Consider the following 25093-nt stretch of genomic DNA (forward strand, 5'->3'; position numbering starts at 1 on the left):
AGTTAGCATACTTTTTTGGTTTTGTTGTGATATTCGATTGTGTTACTCAGTTGGAGTAGTATCGTTTGCTCTTGCTAACTTTGCTTTGCAGGTACTTTATGAAAAAATTATTTTGTTCATCTAAAGTGCCAAAGGGGGAGATTGTAAAGTCCTTTTTTGGCAAGTTAGGTGACAAAATAATTTTTCCTTTTTATGGTAAGATTGCCTTGCATTCATTTTCGAAATCTTACTTCTTTTATTCGGTTTTAGTTGCCATTTTCCTTGTTTGGAAAGTTGCACTTTCAGCTGAACTTTCCTTTGTTGAAAACTTCTCAAAAGAGAAGGAATTCTCTTTTGGAAAGTTGTATTTTTTAGGGAAACTTTGTTTATTGCCTTTTCCTTATTGATTTCGATTGTATCTTGATACAATCAGAATATCTAATCTGTTTTTGGCAGGAATCAAACATTAAAAGAAGATCGGACCCGATTTTAGTAAGTTTCCCGTTTCTGGGCAGATTCGCTGCGTCAGCTTCCGAATCTGATGTAGCAGATCGTGTTTCTTTTGGAAAGTTTTTGTACAGCTGCTAATTCGAACTTGTGGTTGCCTCTTTGGTTTCTATGATCTATAAATAGAGCCTAGAGAGCAACCATTCGAATTACCTCTTCCATTATTCATTTTTTGCATTTATCTTTTGTGAGAAGAGAGTGTTTCTTTGTTTTGTGAGAGCCTAGTTGTTCACCTAGGTTCTAGTTGTTCTATTTCTGTTCTTACTCTATCCTAGAGGTTGTGAAGAACTACTTGACTGAACAAGAGATTGGTCTTCGGGAGAAGACTTGATTAAGCCTTACTTCGGGAGGAAGTAAGCACTTGGTCTTCGGGAGAAGACTTGCTAAAGCCTTACTTCGGGAGGAAGTAAGCACTCACACTTCAAAGACGAAGGGAGTTCGGGCTTGAAGGTGTTTCAAGAAGTCAGATTCATAAAGTGGATTACAAAGGATTGCGGCAATACTTTAGAGGGAGTCTAAACTTGTTTAAGTCAATTGTCTTTGTAATTTTGATACTTTATTAATTGATTTCATTCTCTGGGCGTGGCCCCGTGGACTAGGAGTGTTCGTGAGAACACTGATACCACGTATAAATCTCTTGTGTCAAGTTATTTATTTTTCTGCAAAATATTTTATATTACGCACTCGTTCGGTTTTCTTTGTAGCGAGAATTACTTTTATTTTGCAAACGCTTACAGTTTTTATATTTTCTTATATACAACTGGCATTTGCAAAAACACCGTTTTTCAACCACCATCTTACTCACTATGATTGAGTACTTGACTTGCTATGTGTGGGCATGGCACTCATTCACTATGGGTTTTGAATGTGAAGAACAATGAAGGAGGCTAAAATAACCGAGGAAGGAACTCTCTCATCTACTAGTTGTCTGGCATAAAAAACTAGGTTTGATTTGGTTGGAGGCATCAAGTGGATGAGTGAGAGCATCATGTTCCTTTTATAGTGTTTTAACTAGGGCTTAAGGTTGAATTATATGGATTAAAAAAGAATAAAATATTGGGCAAAAATCACTTATGGCCATACACAATAATGGACCAATTTCTAGTTAGATTTTTGCCATTTTTTCAACCACTTATTCTTCTTTTTAATAATACCATATTTTACAATTCAATCTTATAAATGCCAAAACTATATTTAATAATTATAATTAATTATCAAATAAAATTGTCATTTATGTAATTTATTAATTAGACCATACAAAGTCTCTTAATTAACAAATTGACCTCAAAACCTCTTTTCTTCACAATTAAGCCCTTGCTTAGTGAAAATTCTTAAATAAGACATAGTCTAATTTTAGAATTATAATTGATTAATTAAAATCAATTAACTGAGTTTGCAAGCAGTATTATCTCAACTACTGAGGGGACCATGGGCCTATATAACTAAGCTTTCAATAAGTAGATCTAGAATTTACTAAGTAAATTCTTTAACTTATTAATTCCGCATTGTGCCACTATACATTTTAAAATTGAATACACTCTCAGTTATATAGAACGCTCTATATGTACCACAATATAGATACGTTATGATTATCCATTGTTACAATCCTAATAGTTAAGGATCCTCTATAGATGATCTACACTGAATAAGGATAAATTTACCGTTCTACCCTTCAATGTATTTTATCCTTAAAACACTTGGCAACCTATAAATGATACTTCAGTAAACTAATATAATTACTGAAATGAGGCCTCAATCATTTATCTATATTCAACCAAGCTCGAAAGAAATCATCGTTTCACTTCTAAATACTTATAGAAGCTATAGATTCCATATCTATGATCAGCGCTCCCACTCAATTTAACTACCATGTCCTTAATTTGTATGTCATGAGAAGATCCAATTGATCGACTTTAACAAAAAAATTGAAGAACATAAATAATACAACTAAATTGAACGTAACCATACCAGGATTAAGATCCATAGACCTATGATCAACCATTGATATTGACTCAGAAAGATATAACTATAAGTTTATAATATCTTATCCAAGATCAATATCGATCCTTTCCAATGTATACTCCATACATCCGATACTGGTAAACTTTGCCAATACCCTGGAAAGGACATAACACTTATCCAAGGTGTAAGTATACCTTTTCGCTGATTATCATGCCAGTCTAAATCCAGTGAACTTACAAATCATGGGAATTAAACCTTTAAACATATAATCATGATTATAATCCACTGTGTTGAGAACACTATAATCATGAACAAATATATATATTTATATATGTTTTGGACTTAATAGAATTTATACATTAAACATAATCATGAAATGTGAACCATGCAACATAAAAGCGATTTCTGATCTTTATTAATTAGTAAATCTGATTATATTGAAGTGGATTTTATTTAGGGCACAAAACCCAACAAAGGATCCATTGGTTGGCGCCCTTGAGCTTGAGTCATTTTAGGCTCTTGATCGAAGGTACTTTCCCTTCGGGAGGTCTCCACGCCTGGTGTTTTCCTAGTGCTTACTCGATTACCAGCTGTAGCATGTTGGGTTTTATGCCCTAAATAAAACTCATTTCAATATAATCAGATTTACTTATTAATATAGATCAGAAATAACATTTAATGTTGCATGGTTCACATGATTTATTTCATGATTATATGTACATAATGTATAAATTCATCTGAAACCCTTTTCACATACTTGATCCTGTTTATTGTGCCGTCAACACATTGGAAAGTAAACATGACTATGTGAATAAAGTTTCCTAGATTTATCAGACACAGGGTTTTACTGATATGATAATCTACAACAGAGTTTACTTGCATTTGGAGAAGTGCTATGTTCTTTCCAGAGCATTGGTTAAAGTAAAGCTCAGGTTGGATGCATGGAGTATGCATCGGAAGGGACCGATATTGAACTTTGACTTAGATTTATTAAACTTACCGTAATATCTATTCAAGTCAATATCGCCTAGTTGATCCTAGATCAAATGATCTTAATCCTGTTATGATTAGGCTCAATCTTGAAAGGCTATTCGTGTTCCTTGAATTGTTAGTTAAGCCTAACTTTTGGTCAGGGTGATACGTACTTTTTGGGAACACGGTAGTGCAATTGAGTGGGAGCGCTATCATAAACATGGAATCTATAGCTTCTATCTGGCGAATAGTAAGCAAAGGATGATCTCCTTCGAGCTTGACCAAACGAACATAAATGGTGGAGTACTCATTTCACATTAGCTGAAATATCATTTATACGGGGTCAAGTGTTTTAAGGAATAAATACATTGTAGGGTGTAACGGTAATTTAATCCCTTTACAGTGTAGATCATTCATATAGAGGATCATTGATCACATTAGGATTATAACAATGGATAACTAATGATGTGTCTATATGGTGGAACATATAGAGCATTATATATAACTGAGAGTGCAATTCTAAGTTCTATGCGTGGATTCAACGAAGAATTAATAAGTTAGTGAATTTTAGTGCTAAATTCTTGATCTACTTATTGGAAGCTCGGTTATATAGACCCATGGTCCCCCCACTAGTTGAGATAATATTGCTTGTAAGACTCATGTAATTGGTTTTGATTAATCAATTATAATTCTCAAATTAGACTATGTCTATTTGAAAATTTTTCACTAAGTAAGGGCGAAATTGTAAAGAAAGAGTTTATAGGGGCATATTTGTTAATTATGATACTTTGTATGGTTCAATTAATAAATATGATAAATGACAATATTATTTAATAATTATTTATAGTTATTAAATAGTTAGAATTGGCATTTAAATGGTTGAATTAGAAAATTGGCGTTTTTGAGAAAATCAGATGCAGAAAAGGTAAAACTGCAAAATTGCAAAAAGTGAGGCCCAAATCCACTAGTATAGGGCCTGCCACTTTTGTAGGAAATTTAAACTGATTTTTTCATTATTTTAATGCCATATAATTCAAATCTAACCCTAGTGGAATGCTATAAATAGATAGTGAAGGCTTCAGAAAAACACACTTTTCTTCTGACTTTTTCTATTCAGAAAAACTGAGCCTTCTCTCTCCCTATCTTTAGCTGACCACTCTCTCTCTTCTTCCTTGATAATTTCGAAATCCTTAGTGTATGAGTAGTGCCCACACACATCAAGTGATACCTCAATCATAGTGAGGAAGATCGTGAAGAAAGATCATCAGCAAAGGAGTTTCAGCATCAAAGATTCAGAGAAAGAGATCCAGGTTCAGATATTGATAATGCTCTGCTACAGAAAGGAATCAAGGGCTAGATATCTGAACGGAAGGAGTCATTTAATTCCGCTGCAACCAATGTAAGGTTTCTTAAACTTTATATGTGTTTAATTTATCGTTTTAGAAAGTTCTTATTTAGGATGTTAATAAACATACTTGTGAGTAGATCTAAGATCCTGGTAAAATAATTTCCAACAACTGGCCTCAGAGCCATGGTAATTGATTTACTTGCAAGAAATTTAGACTTTAAAACGATTGTTTGTATGTTCTTTGGATAGTATCATGTTGTATTGAGTGTTATTTGATGATTGATTGATGTTTGTGAAATTTTCGTGAAAAATAATTGCGATTTTATCTCTGGAATTATTTTTATTGGATAGTATGGAAACAATTAAGCAAGTTAGCCTTTTACAGAACTTAATTTGGATTTTATTTGAATTAGTTATGATTTTTTGAAGATTTGACAAAATCGGGGCTGTGCTGATATTTTCCTGCGATCGCAAATCTGTCCGTACAGTTTCGAAATTTTTTGTTTTTCTTCAATTTTTCATGCTTTTTCATGGAATTAACTTCTAATTTTTTGTATAGTTTTGTATTTATACTATTACTATTCCTAATTCAATTCTAATTATCATTTTGAATTAATTTAATATTTTTTAAATTTAATTCAAGATATTAGTGTAATTTGAATTTGAATAGAATTAGTATCTATCTTCTTGCTTAAAAATCTATCTTATTTTTAAATTTGATTATATCTTATTTTTTTTAAATTTAAGGTCAGATTTTATAAGATATTTATAAAATCTTTTAAGATATTTTTAAAATATCTTATCTTTTAAGATATTTTTAATTATATCTTATCTTTTAAGATTTTTTTAAATCTTTTTAGATATTTTGACCTTATTTAAATTTAAAATAAGATATTTATAATCATGTAATTTTAAATAGATATAAGATATTTTGCTAATTTTTTAAATTTTGTTATTTTATTTATTTAAATTACATTTAAAATTTGAAAAAGATATTTATTTATCTTTTCTAATTTTTTATTTAATTTTTATTTATAAAATAACATTTAAAATTTAAAAGTAGTTAGCAAATTTTGAAATGATATTTAGGTTGGTTCAAACCTAATTTTTCTAAATTGTAGGTTTAATTTTAAATTTAAATATTTAATTAATTTTCGAAATTTTTTTTTGTAAATTTTTTTTCGAAAATCCTTTTTAATAATATTTTGAAATTAATTATTTAATTTAAAATTAAATAAATCCTACATCCAACTATCCAGCTAACCTTGTTGCAGGAGTATGTGTTTTAGCTTATGTGTAAGTTTTCAAAACCTATTATTACTTGATTGCAAATAGTCATGGTTACTTTTTGCCAGATCTGATGGCTCCCTTGGTCAAGATAATAATTTGTAACAGGTATATTTACAATCTTCTTTCATCTGTGTATGACCTAGCAACATGATAGGACCCATCCAAAGTGTGCCTGTGTGAGCCTATGTGTTTAATTTTATTATAGATGCATATAGGTTAATGTTGCTAAAATAAATTATCATAGTTATTGATAGAATTTATTTAGGCCCATTTAGTTTTTGGGCCTATTCAATTAATAACAGTTGTTCTTATTAAGGTTAAATTCCTCTCTTTTGGGCCTTGTGTGAGAGTTGGGAGCCATAGAAGTGGGTACGATATACTGAACCCAGCACCCCCTCACACAAACCACCCCAATTGTGAAGGCCCATTTGCCTGATTTGAATGACTGTACTAGGTTAATTACACTAGTTTAACCTAATAAAAATTGATTAGCAACATAATTAATTTCATTTATTTTGAAATTAATTTAAGAAAATTATAGTTTAAAGAATTTTTTATTCTAAGCTAAACTATATGTATTTTCTTGTATTTAATTAAATATAGAATTATAACCATCTAGATTCTTTCTGGAACTTAATTTAAATTTTTCATTAAATATTCTTATTTAAGTTGATATTTAGTTATCTACAACTAACCAACTTAAATCTGAATATCTTTTGAATTTCAAATTTCAAAATTAAGTTGAGGAATTTTAGGCATTGGTTATTAAGATTCTTTAGATATTTTTTAAGTTAATATCTTTTCGAATATTAACTTAAAATGGAATATTTTTGAATTAAGTGGTTACAACTTAATTTTTGATATTTAATTAAATTTAAATTTGAAAATATTTAAGTTCTAGATTTTTTCTAGTATAACTTAAATTAGATATTTTTTCAAATTTTGTGGAAAAGATACTTAGTCAAATAAGATATTTTCTAGATAGTTATTTCTAGACTACTTATTATTTCTAATATTAAATAGGAAAATATTATACATTGTGAAATTAATTATTTAAATAATTAATTTTGGTATAATTTATTTTAAGTATATTTTTCCTAGTATTAAACTAGAGATTAATAATTAAGCCTTCTCTACACTTAATTATTTATTTCTTGAATTTAATACATTTAATTAATTTGAAAAATTAAATATCTAAGTTGATTTTCAACATGATACTTAAATATTTCTTTTTCATGACATTTAATTAAATAGAAAATTATTTTTAGTTGAAATTTATTTTTTCAACTAAATTTAAATAATTTTCAAAATATATTTTTTCTTTATTTTATTAATCAATTTTCGAAATTGCATTTCTTACATGCTAGAATTTCGAATTTTATCTTGAAAAATAGATTAAGTTGTGAATTAATTATTTATTTTAATTAATTCTTGGATCAACTTAAATCAATGATTTTTTCATTTATTGATTAATTTAAAATAAATTAAATTAAAGTATATTATTAGAAATTGAATTAATTAGTCAAAGGAAAATCTAGATAGGTGATATTTTAGCTTGAAGTATTTTTCTAGTGTATTTAATTAAATAGAAAATTAATATTTAAGTTGATTTTCATCATCATACTTAAATATTTAAATTTTTCTTATATATTTAATTAAATAGGAAAATTATATTTTTTGTTGTAAATTAATTTTATTAATTAATTTTGGGCCAACATTAAATTAGAATAATTTTTTCCAGGATTTATTTTTTATTTTAATATGCATTTTTCGAAAATTGTATTCTTATATACACTAATTTTTTGAAATGCAATTTATATTTATAGAAAATTAAATTTGAGTTGTAAATTAATTTAAATTAATTTTGTAACAACTTAAATTGAATATTTTTCTAAATATTTATTGGAAATTATTACTAAGATGGAAATAATTCATGTTATTTTCATATCCATCTAAGTAAAATTTATAAATATTAAATTAAAATTTATATTTAGAATTTTTCATTCTAAATTGGAAATTTTAATTAAATAAATATATATTTAAAATAAATAGAATAAATAAAGAGAATCAAAGAAAATACAACTCACTTTAAATAATGAGCTTGATTATTATTAAGATATTCGATCTCCATTATTGGTCTTACAAAAGTTAAATGTTTTCAATATAACCTCGAGACGCTAGACTTCGTCCCCCTATGGATGGTTATTCGTTGAACGCATTTAACACCGTAAGATTTCATTTGATAAGTGTTTTGTAAGTTTTCGTCTCTATTAGACTCTCCCCTACGGTGACTACTTGGAGATAAACTTATGAAACATGAAACAATGGTAGAGGCTCATAAAATGAGAATAACCTTGACTCTCGCCTACCGGGACAACGTTGGATTCTTATTTTGATCGAATAAAAGGTTGCTAGAATGGTTTCTATTTTAGATGAGCTGACAACTCTATTCAATAAATGATGCTTTGACTCTCGCCTACCGGGACACTGTATCAGTTTATTGAAAACCTTGAAAATTATTTAGGATTGTATGTTTTAGTATTTTCACTAGTCATTCCTACTTGCTATATGTTTATAATTTCTGAATTGTGTATGAATTTATATTGAACCATGTTATTTTCTGTTATTAAGTTGTAGTTTAATTTCGAATCTTCATTGTTGGTCCAACATGTTTGTTTATCTAATGAGTAAATCCCTAGTGGATTTTCACCATTAGACATACATAATAGTGTAAGATCTCGAAAGATAAATATTGTATATGCGACATCTAGCTGTTCATCAATTGATGACACCTAAGACTAGTATTTTTACGATATGAAACAAGAAGATTACATAAATAAGATTACTTTGTCTTTCGCTAATCGAAGCATCGTTGGATTCTTATTTATAAACGAAATTATCCTAATTCCTCTTAGCTTATTCATTTCGAATTAGCTCAATAATATATCATTGGATGCAGTGGCGGACCCAGAATTTAAAGTGAGGGGGGCGTAAATAAATTTAAAAAGAAAATATAAAGTGTAGTTAGTGGGGTTTGAACCTTAACCCTCTAACCTATTTACCAATTACCTTAACCATTACACCAAGATTACTATTATGTCTATAAATATCATCTTTTAATACAAATATATGTTGTAACTAATTAAAATACATATACATTTTTTTCTCGATTTTTTTTTTCAGGGGGGGCGACTGCCCCCCCTCGCTACAATGTGGGTCCGCCCCTGATTGGATGAATGGTCTATAAATCATTTCATGTCATTATATTTTCTCTTAAGAAATTAAATGACGCTTATGATTATAATCCCGAAATTCTATTCCCAATTGATATAAATCCTCAATCTTAGAAATCTCCTACTTGTATGGGCAAATCAGACTTAGAGTTATATTAGTAGTGCTGGTCCAAGAAAGAATTACTCATTATATTTGGTTGAATTTAAGTCTTTGACTTTAATTTTAGAATCCAAACAGAAATTTTCTTATATTTCTAATTCCAGAATACAATACAGTTACACTTTCTCAAGTGTTTAATATCCATCTTCTATTATTGGATTAAAACTGTATGGAATATGAGTTAGGTATTCTGTGACCAGGATCCACTTGCAGTATTCTAAGAACTCTTTGATGTAACTAAACCTATGTCATCATAGACAATACCACATTTTTTTAATCTATGGCATTTGTATCTTGTTCATAGTGGATTTGACAAGATCAATCTCTGCAAAGAGTTAATATGCCTATATCCACTGAAAGTAGTTCATCTCATTCGCAGATGGATGTACATTCAGGGGTGGATATGAGTTTTTCGTTGTATTCTTAAAACGATCACTCTAGATTATACCTTTTAGCAAAGAAATTTGAAATGTTTGAAAAATTTCATTAATTTCTAGCAATGGTTAAAACCATTAAGGCAAGTGGTTAAAGATCTTGCGAACTGATAGGGGTGGAGAAATAGTTAGTTGATATGCAGTTCAAAGATTATTAAATTGATTTTTTGAATTATATCCAAACTTACCTCCCCAGAAATTTCGAGTTGCATGTTGATGATTAGTTACTAGTCGTTGCCTAATTCCTTTTATGGTAATACAATTTCAGAATGATGTAATGGTTGTATACTTAATGGAAATCATTACTAGATTCATGGATGACCTAATCAAAATCTTAAGAAAAGCTAGAACTGTTAACCATGGTTTGTTAGCTATTCTAAGTGATTAGGGGTGGACCATCCCAATGTCAATAGATAAGAAAGTGTTTGTTCAAACAAATACTACTTTTCTAAGAAAATGACTAAGTCTGAAAAACAAGTAGCAAATAAAGGAGATATTTAATTCTTGATTCCAAAAGTGTTCTATCATCTTATATAATATATGATGATCCCACTGCCTCTGTTGTCTTGTCACAACCAAAGAGGTTTATACCATTTAGTTTTCTTCGACATAATTCACGGTACCTCGTCGTAGTGGGAGAGTTTCTAGGAACTCACCTTCTTATGACTTGGGAGACACTAGTGATTAAAATCCATTGTGAGTTTAAACAAGTAATGGATTGTCAAGATAAGAAACTAAGAAGAAAGCCAATAGAACTATGGTTTAATCCATTCACATGGAGTAACCTTAAGTTTTCTATTACAAGGACATAAAAGGAAATTTTAGTTAATAAGTCTATTCTATGGACTTAACAAACTTCCTGTTCCTAGTATTATAGGTTTGAGTTTATCTAAACCTATGGCTTGTGGTATACCTGGTAATTACTTACTCTAATGCAAGCAACTTATTTTAGTAAGATGCTGAAGCATTTTCTTTCTAATAGCAATCTATAGAAGCTTCACAACTTCTTAGGCATAGATTTTATTTATCTAAGGAAAAGTCTTAACTATTCCAGAAAAGATAAAGCCATGAAAGAATTTCTTATATCAACAGTGAGAGGTCTTAGATATGCTTTTGTATGCCTTAGACCAGACACCTGCTGTTGAGTGGGAGTACTGAGTAGGTATCAGATTAATCCAGGAGAAGAACATTGGAAGACAATCAAGTAAATCTTAAGATTAAGAAGAGGAACTATATGTTAGTCTATAAGAGTGTGTTTAAAACTCTTAGACTACACCACATCAGATTTCGAAATTTGCCTATGTGCTAGTAAATATTTCTGATAAGATGGTGGTTACTCTGGGGGTGGAATAGTGATTTTGGAGAAGTGTAAAAACCTATCTGAAGTCTCTAGGTCTACCAGAGAGGGACTGAATGTTAAGGTTGCAGGAAAGGTACTTATTCAGTCTAAGGAAAGTTCTATACATTTTTTGGCATCATTCCAAATTGCCTTAAACTACTAGTGTTAATTTCCTGATTAACCAAAAGTAGTTGCCAAAGATATAGAATCCAGTATCCCAAGAGAGTAGACATATAGAGAGGAATTTCACATTATCAATGATTTTGTGATTAAAGGAAGAGTAATAGTGGAGAAAAGGTTGTGGTTAATTCAACCTTTCAGATCCTATTACGAGGAGTTTACTACTACTACACTTGATTTGTATATCAAGGTGTTGAGATTATTTGAAACGCACTTTTTTGTTTTATATTAGTGCAAGTGGGAGTTTGTTGGGTTTTATGCCCTAAATAAAACTCATTTCAATATAATCAGATTTACTTATTAATATAGATCAGAAATAACATTTAATGTTGCATGGTTCACATGATTTATTTCATGATTATATGTACATAATGTATAAATTCATCTGAAACCCTTTTCACATACTTGATCTTGTTTATTGTGCCGTCAACACATTGGAAAGTAAACATGACTATGTGAATAAAGTTTCCTAGATTTATCAGACACAGGGTTTTACTGATATGATAATCTACAACAGAGTTTACTTGCATTTGGAGAAGTGCTATGTTCTTTCCAGAGCATTGGTTAAAGTAAAGCTCAGGTTGGATGCATGGAGTATGCATCGGAAGGGACCGATATTGAACTTTGACTTAGATTTATTAAACTTACCGTAATATCTATTCAAGTCAATATCGCCTAGTTGATCCTAGATCAAATGATCTTAATCCTGTTATGATTAGGCTCAATCTTGAAAGGCTATTCGTGTTCCTTGAATTGTTAGTTAAGCCTACCTTTTGGTCAGGGTGATACGTACTTTTTGGGAACACGGTAGTGCAATTGAGTGGGAGCGCTATCATAAACATGGAATCTATAGCTTCTATCTGGCGAATAGTAAGCAAAGGATGATCTCCTTCGAGCTTGACCAAACGAACATAAATGGTGGAGTACTCATTTCACATTAGCTGAAATATCATTTATACGGGGTCAAGTGTTTTAAGGAATAAATACATTGTAGGGTGTAACGGTAATTTAATCCCTTTACAGTGTAGATCATTCATATAGAGGATCATTGATCACATTAGGATTATAACAATGGATAACTAATGATGTGTCTATATGGTGGAACATATAGAGCATTCTATATAACTGAGAGTGCAATTCTAAGTTCTATGCGTGGATTCAACGAAGAATTAATAAGTTAGTGAATTTTAGTGCTAAATTCTTGATCTACTTATTGGAAGCTCGGTTATATAGACCCATGGTCCCCCCACTAGTTGAGATAATATTGCTTGTAAGACTCATGTAATTGGTTTTGATTAATCAATTATAATTCTCAAATTAGACTATGTCTATTTGTGAATTTTTCACTAAGTAAGGGCGAAATTGTAAAGAAAGAGTTTATAGGGGCATATTTGTTAATTATGATACTTTGTATGGTTCAATTAATAAATATGATAAATGACAATATTATTTAATAATTATTTATAGTTATTAAATAGTTAGAATTGGCATTTAAATGGTTGAATTAGAAAATTGGCGTTTTTGAGAAAATCAGATGCAGAAAAGGTAAAACTGCAAAATTGCAAAAAGTGAGGCCCAAATCCACTAGTATAGGGCCTGCCACTTTTGTAGGAAATTTAAACTGATTTTTTCATTATTTTAATGCCATATAATTCAAATCTAACCCTAGTGGAATGCTATAAATAGATAGTGAAGGCTTCAGAAAAACACACTTTTCTTCTGACTTTTTCTATTCAGAAAAACTGAGCCTTCTCTCTCCCTATCTTTAGCTGACCACTCTCTCTCTTCTTCCTTGATAATTTCGAAATCCTTAGTGTATGAGTAGTGCCCACACACATCAAGTGATACCTTAATCATAGTGAGGAAGATCGTGAAGAAAGATCATCAGCAAAGGAGTTTCAGCATCAAAGATTCAGAGAAAGAGATCCAGGTTCAGATATTGATAATGCTCTGCTACAGAAAGGAATCAAGGGCTAGATATCTGAACGGAAGGAGTCATTTAATTCCGCTGCAACCAATGTAAGGTTTCTTAAACTTTATATGTGTTTAATTTATCGTTTTAGAAAGTTCTTATTTAGGATGTTAATAAACATACTTGTGAGTAGATCTAAGATCCTGGTAAAATAATTTCCAACATAGCATTGGTATCCCTAGCATTTAAGATTTTACCTTAGACACTAGTTCCCACATGACCAGTTGGTCAATGGGATTTCTCTCTCACCAACTCGAAAATACCTCTATGGGAAGCAGTTCCACGATTAGAGCAATAAGCTTCTCTAATCCATTGAGACAACTTAGCTCTCTGTTGTTCTTTCTTAATGCATTGGCTTTCAAAGTTCTTCTAGTTTTTCATGAACCAGTGTTGAAACCATTCATGTTACTTATCGAGAGAGTCTCCCAAGTGTTGTTGCAAGTTAGCCACAGTTTAGCTAAGCTGAGCTACCTAAGGATTGGTCTCCTCAGGGTCTTCTATCTCCATGTGCGGCTCCCCGGGTGGGATCTGATCGTTGTTGCCAGCCCTAGGAGCAGTTGGTGGTGGCCTTGGAGGGCGAGTTGAGGAGCTGGTTCAAGGCCTACTCTTGGCGCCTAGCGTAGAGAAGTAGTCCTAGTTCCAACTCCGTCAACTAGCATGCCCCCAGTTGCTTGGCCAGTTATTGGAGTTTGTTTGTCAACACTTGTAGAACGTGATGCAACAATCTTGATGAGTGACTTTCTTGAGCTATGGTTCTCAGTAAAAGCACTAAAATATTGACTCAAAAATCTGGACTAGATTTCTAAGCCACATCCGCTCGCTAAATTGGCAAGAATGAAAAGTTTGTTAAGTAATTAATAAGAGAGACCCAATAATTTATAGTAGTTCACCCTCTATATCGCGATAGTAATAGGGCTATGTCTACTTCAAGTTTTTATTTCTCACGAGATAATAACTATAGTAATAGACTAAGTATCAAAAACTCCAAACTCTAGAGAGAGAGAGTCTAAAGAGAGAAGCTCTGACCTTGTGGGTAGTTTTCTGAATGTGAAAAATGAGCTAAGGGAGCTCTCCTTTTATAGGTGAAGGAAGCCCATTAAAATACGAGAAAAATAAAAATAAGTTGTTTTCCACCATTGATGATGATCTAATGGTGAAAATTAGCTTCTGGTGGTGAGGGCAAATTTTTAGTGCTCGGCGGGGTCCCGCTGTGGGTTACTCGAAGATAATTTTTGTAACTCTCTTGGGGTGAATTTTCACAATGATACCTTCAAAATTACATCCGGCATGTGAGACATGACTTAGAGAGCTTAAATAGCTTCAAAATGCAAGTTGAAGCACGTCAATTGGATAAAAATTGAGTGAGTTATGGTCGTTTTACTGAAGGAAGTACAAGTCCAACTGCCCAAGTTGACATCTAGCCCTCAGGTTGACATCACAGTGCCTAGGATGACATATCACGTCAACTTGGATGATGTATAAGTGTAAAAATTTTCAAGGGGTGTCCTTTGAGATGCCTAAGTGATAATATGATATCACTTAGCCAATTTATATGCTTTGGTGATGTTGGTCACATATTCTTGGAGATGTTGTTTTGTTGAAACGGAAGACTCAAAACTTTTGATTTCTAAGTGAGTCAATTTACTGAAAAATTGAAGTTATGAATTTGATTTATCTGACTTCATGGATCATTGTGCTTATGAAAAACTAGATAGACGGTTGAAACAACATCAGATTCGGATAAGCAGAACCCAACGAACCAGGTCATTTGTTGACCTAGGCACTGGGCCCTTTAAATCGAGCTTTTAGGATTCTATTTTTGATACTTCTAAGGCTTTTGAACTTAAGGACGGGGTCCCATCCCCCGTTTTTGACCATGCTAGATTCAATGGTCGCATCGGATTTGGCATTTGAGCAATTAAAGGTAGCATCCCAAGTTGATTGTCAACCTGGGCCATGGGCCCTATTTCTAGGGACTCAGGTTTGTGGTTTTCTCCCTGAGTTTACTTGAATCTTTGTTATATCTAGTGACATTGCACTTTTTGCTAAGCTGAATTGGAAACAACCCAAGTTGACAAAATGTCAACTTGGATGTTGGGCCGAGCCCCACTTGTTAACTTGGGCGCTGGGACCCAATTTTCCCCCTCAGAAGTTCTGTTTGGTCCCCAAAAATAGTTTAATCTCAATATTTTCTAAAGATAGAGATGATGCTCGAAAGAATTCTTGAAAAACTCCATTTTTTGTGGCCTAGGTTGGCAAATTGTCAACCTGGGGGCTAGGCCCTGTTATTTATGCCCAAGAATTGTTGTTTTTCCTCTAAAAGGACCTATTTTCCCATTTTGATAAATACTGATTCAATGTAAGAGTCAAATCTTCAATTGGACACTTGGAAGGTGCCTAGATTGATAGATTGTCAACTTGGGCGCTGGGTGCTCGGGGCCCCGGGTGCTCAAAAATCAACTTGCTCTAAATCTGATTCTGATGCCTCAAATATGTCCGTAGTATGTCTAGTTGATGTCGCAATGCAAGTTTTGGCCATTTTGCACTAAGATGGTCTCGAAAACTAAAACCCTAGTTGAGGAATCTCAACTTGGGCACTGGGTGGAAACCCTAGGTGCCTAGGTTGGCTTTCGTGTTACAGATTCGTGTAATTTCAGCTCTTGGACCTTGGATTAGGTTGCTCCATGTCTTCATGGTACAGAATACTGAAATATAGTGGGTTGGATTCAAGTTATTGAAGTTCAAAATTCCATCCTGGAGATCTCGGAGTCAACTTAGGCGCAGGGCGAGGGTCCCGTCTAGGTTGACTACTATGACTCAGGTATACTCAATTCCGTGACATCATCCTTCATGCCACGTGTCAAACATTGATGTCCACGTCACCAAAGAAAGTTTTTGGGTTAACATTATGCCTTGTAATTTTGAATTTGAACTTGGAATTATTATTAATTGTGTTTATGTTATGAGTTGAGTACTTTTGAGCATGGGAGTGGAATTTCAGGTCATTTCTATGTATGTTGTTATTGTGGTAGTTTGAAGAGTTGAGCATGAGGAATTTTAGTTTTGTGTTCTTAAGCTTGTATGATTTAGAGTATTTGAATCTTGTTGGTTTAAAGTGTTTGAGCATGTATTTTATTGCTTGAGATGCCCAAAAATACTTTGGTTTGGTGTAGAAATTTATTGCTTAAGTATTGGTAAGTTTGGGGTTGTGATGGCCTAAGTTTGGATTAGGCAAAATCAGGTTTTTGGGCATTTTCTAGGTTTTGAACATAGTGGTCGCGATCAGACTTCAGATGGTCGGACTAGGCTCAAGACCAGAACAGGAGTTAGCCCCTTGCCAGGCCTTAGTCGCGACCAGCCTTGAATTGGTCGTAATGATAATTGGTCGCGACCACATGGCGACGATAGTACAATTTTTGTGATTTTGTTTAGTGCATAACTTTTGACCCCATACTTCGATTTGGACATTCTTTATATCGTTAGAAAGCTCGTTTTGAGCTTTATTATATGGTCCAGTGTTAGAGTCTTATGTGTGGATATTTATGAATGTAATTTTTTTGGGTATTAACCCTAGTTTATAAAACCTACAAATTATGACTAGGAATACCGGTGCTTGGTTAAAATCACGAGTGAATCAAGATTTTTCTACATTCATTGAAAATCTAGTAAGACAGCAAACTAAGCAAATAAAATATAGCGCAGTGGCACAGTTATATAATATTCGACTGTTATTGTGAAATCGTGACCTAGGGTTATTGTTCTAAGTGTGTATTATTATTATTATTATTATTATGCAATAATTTATTAATTGAATATCTGAGTAGAATTATGCAGGTAAGGTATAACTAGGTTAGAGTCGGTAATTATAACCGAGATAAACCCTAGTAAGGCCTCAAATGTAAAGAGACATTGAGCGTAACACGTAGGTCTATGTCACATAGACATTAATTATAGTAACATTATTATTTATGAAATAATGTGATATATAGTGTGGTGGGACAGTATATACGCAGTGATGTACTGTATGAAGTATAATTATTATAATTGTTCATACTGTATTATTTTCTATGGGCCTTGGCTCACGGGTGCTCTATTATGCAAACAATCGTAAAGTAGTGTCGAGTCAGCCATGAGATTGAGGGCTATGAGGATGAATTGTACATGTTTCGACCAAGCTAGACCATGAGGGTTGGGTCCAATAGGGAATTGTATAGAAATTCTATTTTGCCGCTTAGTTCGACCTATACAAAATAACTTGTAATATTTTGAAAATAAATTTAACGGGATCCTAGTTATGCAACCTTAAATTATTTTAGTTTAAAGTAAAACATGTGTGTTTATTGCAAGTTATTTATTTAATTAAGTTTATTATTTATTTCAAATCACTTGATTTATAGATCCCGATTAACGGGATTAGTAGATTATAATCATGACACGTGACGTTCCTCTAAGTAGGACGGTACAATGAGTCCCCTATTTAGAACTGCCCCTCCTTAGTTCTGACTGTTTCGCGCGAACTCACTCTTCTCATTTCTTCATGTTTTTCCTTTTCCGTTCTGCTCCTCTTTGTTATCCAAGCTTTAATCTGCTGTTCAAGCTATTCCTTTTAATAAAACAATGCGTGTTATTCCCGCCACATCATTTTATTAGTTTTATCCAAAAAAAAAAAAGGTAAAATTACTTTTATATCCCATTGATAATTTTGGTCACTTACATAAAAGTAATGTTTCATGCCACATGAATGAGATAACTAAAAAAACGACACATAGACAGGGGTTGGTTTTGTAGTTGCCAGCGTGGCAAGAAAAGGCAACCCTACGGCTAATACCACACAGCCATTCATTGAGAAGAAACGCACACCATAAGTATTACATAAAACACAAGTAGTTTTAGTTTTACTACTACTACTACTAGTAGTTGGTGTTATTGACTTTTCATTTTTCTGAAATAATAATAAAACCCATTTAAAATCTATTTCTATATTCTATTCAACGATAAGAAGAGTCCAATTTCCTTGGTGCAAATAGGGTTAATTTAGGGAAGTCAAGCCAAGAAAAAAATAAAATAAAAAAACTAAATGGTTAGTATTTGAAGGATTTTGTTTCCCTAGAGAAAGAGGAAAAGAAAAAAGAGGGTGTTGTTGTTCTTCATTCATACGTTTAATTTCCCAGTATCCAAAACTAACACAAATTTTTATTACACACAATACACAAACGCCCTTTCTCTTTGTTATCCTAAAACCAAATCTCTTTTAATTTTCTCTCCAAGTCGCTCCAAATACACAAAACCCTAACCGCTGTAATCTTAATCCTAATCCCTTTCCCTCTCTCACCTCATTCTCATTCCTTTCCCCCTTCTCTCTCTCTGTGCCGTTTTTCTATATTCTTCTCTCAAACGTTTCGGCTATCCCAAACATTTTTATTTTCCTTTTCGAAAGTTTAACCGCAAACGCATTGGTTTCGATTCAGGGCACAGAGATTATCGGGACGATTTCGTTTCTTCGCCATAATCGTTAATCGAACCAGGTAGGGTTAGTTCTCCGCCTCTTTTTCCCTATTGAGTCAATTTACTTGTGTTGTAAGTCTTTGGCGGTGTTTTTGTTTTCGTTGCTCAAACCCTATGTCCTCTGGAAGTGAATAGAGGCGCATGTTTGGGTTCTAGGGTTTCCATATTAGTGGATTATTTTTCTTCTCTTATTTTTTAATATAAATTTGGACTTCACTCTCTGATTTCTCTGGATGCTTAGGGTTTTAATTTGATTAAACCAGTTTCTAGGAGTGAATTGTTATTCGAGAATATTGGGTAGTCCTTTGCCTAATTTGCTTGGCATATCTGACTGGGGTTTTCTATTTTTATGTTGGGCATATATGAGAGTGTCGTGAGTTGCTAGTTATCATCCCCAAATCCATCTTTCTTTGAAGATGGAGGTGTAGTGGGTTCCTTTTCTCTCCATTTTTTCCCTTTCTGTTATTGTCGCCTCTATTGTATCTTGTTCTTCCATTGCCTTTATTCTCATCTTCTGGGTAAATACATCGTGAAATTTGTATTTGGTCGTCAAGTGCATGTATGTGGAGGAAGAACACTTGTTACTGAGAAGTACCATCCAATGTATTATTTGATTAATTTGAAGTGATTGCAATACAAGTTGGCTCACATAGGGATAGGAAAAACCTTGGTGGTGCTTGGAGTTGAGGGTTACTTTGTTTGAAGGATAACGTGTTTTGGTTTCCGGGTTAGCAACTGTGGGAACATTGGTTGTTCATTGATTGTTTTGCCTGAGATAAATAAACCGTAAGTATCCCGTATTAGTTAATTTGTGTGCAATTGAATGAGTGTGTTGCTAGTTGGCTTTGTACTGTGAAGCAAAGGTTGAAGTCATAATTCAGTTATTGTTTGTCGAATCATACCAATTTGGGAAAGGGTTGAGGTTGTGAAATTGGCGAGAGCGTTTCTGTTGTAGTATCTGATCATGTTCAGTGCTCCTTATGGAAAGAAGTGAACCCGCGTTAGCTCCACAATGGTTGAGAAATACCGGAAGTGTTACTGGGGGTGGCAATTCAGCCCACCACTTTGCGTCTTCTTCTCACTCTGGTACACTCTTTTTTCTTCTTCAGAGTCCATGTTACATCTAATACTTTGTGGTTTATTGGTGATTGTGGTAATGTATAATTAATTTTGTTTTCTCTTACATTTGTTATGTAGATGTTTCTTCTTTGGCTCCTCATGCAAGAAGTAGAACTTCTAAGATCTTAAGTGAACTTGAAACTCGTTCCTCTTTTCTTGACCGGTCTTCCTCATCTAACTCGCGAAGGAGTTCAAGTAATGGCTCTGCTAAGCATGCCTATAGTAGTTTTAACAGAAGTCACCGTGATAAAGACCGTGAAAAAGAAAAAGATAGGTTTGGAGACCATTGGGATCGGGATTCCTCTGACCCCTTAGGAAATATTTTTAACAGGGTTGAGAAGGACACACTTCGGCGTTCTCAGTCTTTGGTTTCAAGGAAACCAGGTGAGCAATTGTCTCGAAGGGTTTCTACTGACTTGAAAATCTCTAGTAATAGTAACCATAGCAATGGCAATGGCACACTTTCTGGGGGTCTTGGTTCTAGCATCCAAAAGGCTGTCTTTGAAAAGGACTTTCCCTCACTAGGAACTGAAGAAAGGCAAGGTCTCCCAGATATTGGAAGAGTTTCCTCTCCTGGTTTTACTACAGCTGTTCAGAGTTTGCCTGTTGCTAATTCTTCTTTGGTTGGTGGAGAGGGATGGACCTCAGCTCTTATAGAGGCGCCACCAAAGAACGGAAGCAGTGGCTCAGGATCTTTTACCGTGCAACAATCTGTTGCAGCAGTTACTTCAGGGTCTGGTGCTCCAACTGCAATGGCCGGTCTTAATATGGCTGAAGCTTTGGCACAGGCTCCATCTCGAACTCGTGCTGCACCACAGGTAATTGAGATAGTCATATATGCCTCTATCTAACAATTTCATAGCTGGTCCTAGTTTTTTTCCTTGAAAAAACATTGTACTCATTAATAATCTAACTATTATTATAATATTGATTGTTTATTTGGCTTTCTAGTTGTCTGTCAAGACACAAAGGCTCGAGGAATTGGCTATAAAACAATCAAGGCAATTAATACCAGTGACACCTTCCTTGCCTAAAACATTAGTAAGTTGTTTGCATTTGATAACTGTGATAGCTTGTTTATATATGTCTTACTTAATTGTTGAATATTGTTTGTTACTATTTCTTTTTGTTGTTGTTGGGTATTGTGTTAAAATTTTGTAACATTATAGTATTATGCCATTCTGTTATCCTGGGCTGGGGTTTAAAAACAATAACCAAAGTGCGATTAAAGTTGCTACTTTTTGTGGCCTCTTGTTTATTCTATTAACAAAATTTCCTGGTGATTATTTTTATTTTTGAAACCAAACCTTAGGTTTGTAAATATGTAAAATTGAGTAGCTTCTGGCTTTCATGACTAGGTTCTGGCTTTCACGACTAGGTCTTCTTATATTTCTCCTAGTAATGACCCAAGAGATTTGTTGAATTCAAGTTTATGAGCTTTTTTTGTTGCAGTTATCATTCAAGAGCATCTGTTTTTAGATTCCTTTTTTTTTTCTTTTTTTGCCTAAAGTTTATTATTGCTGTTGTTATTCTCAATTCATGACCTGTAAGCACGAATATCTAATAATTTTTGCTTTTGCTTTTGTTTTTGTTTAGTGGGATTAACTGTTGATCATAGAGTATAGTGCATTTTGAACAATGTTAGTGAACATATTTATGTTTACATGCTCGTAGCCTTGTACGGTTGCCTAATTTGTTTCTATAAACTACTCTAGGATGGCTCCAGTAGTTGTTACTTACTAGTAAGAAAGAACTTGTTTGTACTTCTAGTTGGAGAAATTACAATAGAGAGTCAAGACATAGTTTTCTTTTTCTGTCATAAACTTGTGTGTTTTTATAATATCTTGCTAGCATATTATTAACTAACTTACTCATCAATTGTTGGTACGAGAAATATATGTCAAATTCTTCAGTTCATTTAATTGTGTCCTTTTTGTGTTTTGTTTTTTGTTTGTTAGCCCCTTCATATTTTACATATTATACCAAAACAACTAGTCATAAAACAGAAGAATGTGTGAACAGTTTATGTCATCGTATTGTACCATAGATGCTGTAACTTGCTAGTTAAACAAATAATTTGTCATTTTTTTTACTTTGATAAATGTCTGGATATTTTTTTTCTTCTTTTTGTTGGGGTTTTATACCTGCATGTTACCTTCAGCATTTGGGGTATCATTCTTGAGGTGTGAGAGCAAGTATTTCTTTCTTATCATTTGATTCTCTTGTAATTTGAGATGTGTACTCCCCTGGATTACTTGGGAGGCAAGATTGGAATGTATCTTGAGGTTAATTGTTTGTTAGATGGTTGTCTTGCAGACTACTGTTTTGTTGTTCATTGTTAGAGGTATGGTAGCAGCACTCTCTCTCTCTCTCAGAGACACACACACACACACACTCACTCTTGACAGTGCTCACGTATACATAAATATCACACTCGTTAACATTGTAAGTAATTTGTGGAGTCTACATGTCAAATATTGAGACAATAGTGTAAAAGTGAAGATGAAAGCTTAGCACGCATTTTATTATATTATTGATTTTAATAGTTGTTTTTAACATATGAAGTTTTATAATTTGAAGGAGAAACATGTGGCCTTGGCCATTCTTTTTTTTAAAAAACAATCTGATGGCACTGGCTTGCTTAAGGCATAACTGGATTTTGACCCCAGACTTTGCTAGTTGATGTGGCTATGTCTATTGTATATTGCTTTCATCTTGTATTTGCAATGTTTGTTGAGCTGCCTTTTGCTGCACTTTGTTAACAATATATTGCTTTCATCTTGTATTTGCAATGTTTATTGAGCTGCCTTTTGCCGCACTTTGATGTAACACCCTCCCTTGCTTGAATTTGTTCAAATGAGATTATCTATCAAAGTTGCTAGTTAGTGTAAATACTTACTATCACCTCATGGAAATAATTTAAATGATGCTTTGGGCACAATCCTCTCTTGTTGCCAATTTGTTTCCCTAGTATTTGGTTTTTGGTGTTTCATTGTGGCAAGTCTTGGGTGGACGGGCAGGCCAATATTCTTCAAACAGCTAATGCTGAAGATACTAATAGCATACAATGTGCAATTCATATCATATATGTACTTATTGCTAATTGTATGGATTTATTTTAACATATTGTAACGGCTCATTTAACTTTTCAGGCTCTCAGTTCTGAAAAATCAAAGCCCAAACCAGGTGCCAGAACTGGTGAAATGAATGCGGCTTCTAAGAGTGGACAGCAGCAGCAATCCTCATTGCATAATGTTAATCAATATCTACGTGGTGGAAGTATGAAGCCTGATACCCCAAAGACATCTCATGGGAAGTTTCTTGTTCTTAAACCAGTCCGGGAGAATGGTGTATCTCTTTCATCAAAAGATATCACTAGCCCAACATATAATTCCTCTACTATTGCATTTAATACTCAAGTTGCTGCCGCTCCTCCAGTTGTATCTGCTCCAACTAGGAGCCCCAACAGTCAGAAAGTTCCCTCTCTTGAGCGCAAGGTTGCTGCTCTGGATTTGAAAACAGGAACTGCTTTGGAGAAGAAACCTTCTTTGTCTCAGTCCCAGAGCAGGAATGATTTTTTTAATCTGATAAAGAAGAAAACTTCAGTAAACCCTTCAACGGTTCTCCCAAATTCAGGTCCCCATATTTCATCTCCTACTAGTGAAAAATCAGGTGAAGAGGTTAGGGAGGCATTCAGTGCTCCTGCAAGTCCTCACACTGTTGAAAATGGTGCTGAAGTGAATGGCAATGGTAATAGCTGTAAACAAATACAGAGGTTTTCTGATCGTGGAGACGATGAATGTCCCAGTGCTGCTTTATATCTTGATGAAGAAGAGGTTAAATTCCTCCGATCACTTGGATGGGATGAAAATGCTGCTGAGGATGAAGGGCTGACAGAAGAGGAGATCAGTGCATTTTATGAAGAGGTAAATATATCTTCTTTGTATTTGTATTATCTGTTATGATGGCTTACAAACCATGAAGATTTACAATAAATTTTTTACTGAGTTGTTGAGCTCATGTAGTACAAGATAGTTTTCTCAAAACTGGACTCTTGTTTTACTAACTACATGGTGATTGTTATGCAGTGCATGAAGAAGGGGTCATCTTCCTTAAAAGTATGCCGTGGATTACAGCCAAAGTTTCCGACGCTGCCTGAATCTCATGCTAACCCTGGTGGAGCTTCGTCTGAATTAAGTTCATCTGACTCGGGATCTGATGCATGATATTACTTATTACTTCTTTTTTTCCCCCCTTACATAATTAGATCCAAGAAGTTCCAATTTTTTTTGAAAGCAGATGGTTAGTTCCTTTTTTTCATTTTATTTTTTCTTTTTGTTTTGAAAAGAAAGCTGATGAGTTGGGTATGAAAGAAGAGAGGTTGGGTTTTGGTTGGAACTCTGTATTCTGCAAATAGTGCAATAAGTTACAGGTGCCCCAGTCCTTACCTTTTGCTAAAACGGGGGTTTTTTTAGGTTCCTAAACTGTTGTTAGGGAGAGGGGTAGTAGGGTAGGGGCTGTTTTGTCTGGCTGTGAAAGGTGCTTAGAAATTGCGTCATTTGGTTGGTGTTATTTTGGTCCTTTTCCTTTTTTTTATTTCAGGAGGGTTTGATTCAAAAGAAAAAAGGCTCATGCTGTTTTGGTCAATTTTACGGAAAAAGCAATCAAAGAAGTTTTATTTTTAGTTGACATCATTCTTTCGTTTCTTCTTATTTTATTTCTTTTTATATAAATATAATAATTAATCGGCATTTACAACTTGTTTATGTTTTTTCATTTTGCTCCTAACTTATCATGCAGCTCATATTTAATCATGAAATAGTTGTAAATTGGATTTTAAAAACCAAAACTCTAAAACCCGCTGCACTTGGGAAAGAAATAACTATTTTATTTTAATTGAAGGTTTAATGATATATGGACATATAAGTAGTAAAAAGTTTCAACTAATTATATTTATTTTAGATGGTCTATTAACAAGTGAGTTGCTATATAAATAATATATATTATTGTTCATAATTAATTATTTGAAATGATTGCACTAATAATAATGTGTAAGCCATTTTTAAGAAATGATATTCATGTTAAATAAAAAT

The 25093-nt window shown here is 33.2% G+C and overlaps 1 protein-coding gene across 1 annotated transcript; it reads left to right on the top strand.

The window, feature by feature from the left end:
* The first annotated feature begins 18386 nt into the window (after positions 1 to 18386).
* LOC115698059 (uncharacterized) lies at positions 18387 to 24694 on the top strand. The gene is made up of 5 exons (XM_030625244.2): positions 18387 to 19967; positions 20079 to 20818; positions 20952 to 21041; positions 23153 to 23926; positions 24089 to 24694. The coding sequence occupies exons 1-5, from the start codon at positions 19862 to 19864 to the stop codon at positions 24224 to 24226; spliced, it is 1848 nt and encodes a 615-aa protein (XP_030481104.1). The 5' UTR covers positions 18387 to 19861; the 3' UTR covers positions 24227 to 24694.
* The last annotated feature ends 399 nt before the right edge of the window (positions 24695 to 25093 follow it).

This window comes from Cannabis sativa, chromosome X (genome assembly GCF_029168945.1).
Source record: "Cannabis sativa cultivar Pink pepper isolate KNU-18-1 chromosome X, ASM2916894v1, whole genome shotgun sequence".
NCBI lineage: Eukaryota > Viridiplantae > Streptophyta > Magnoliopsida > Rosales > Cannabaceae > Cannabis > Cannabis sativa.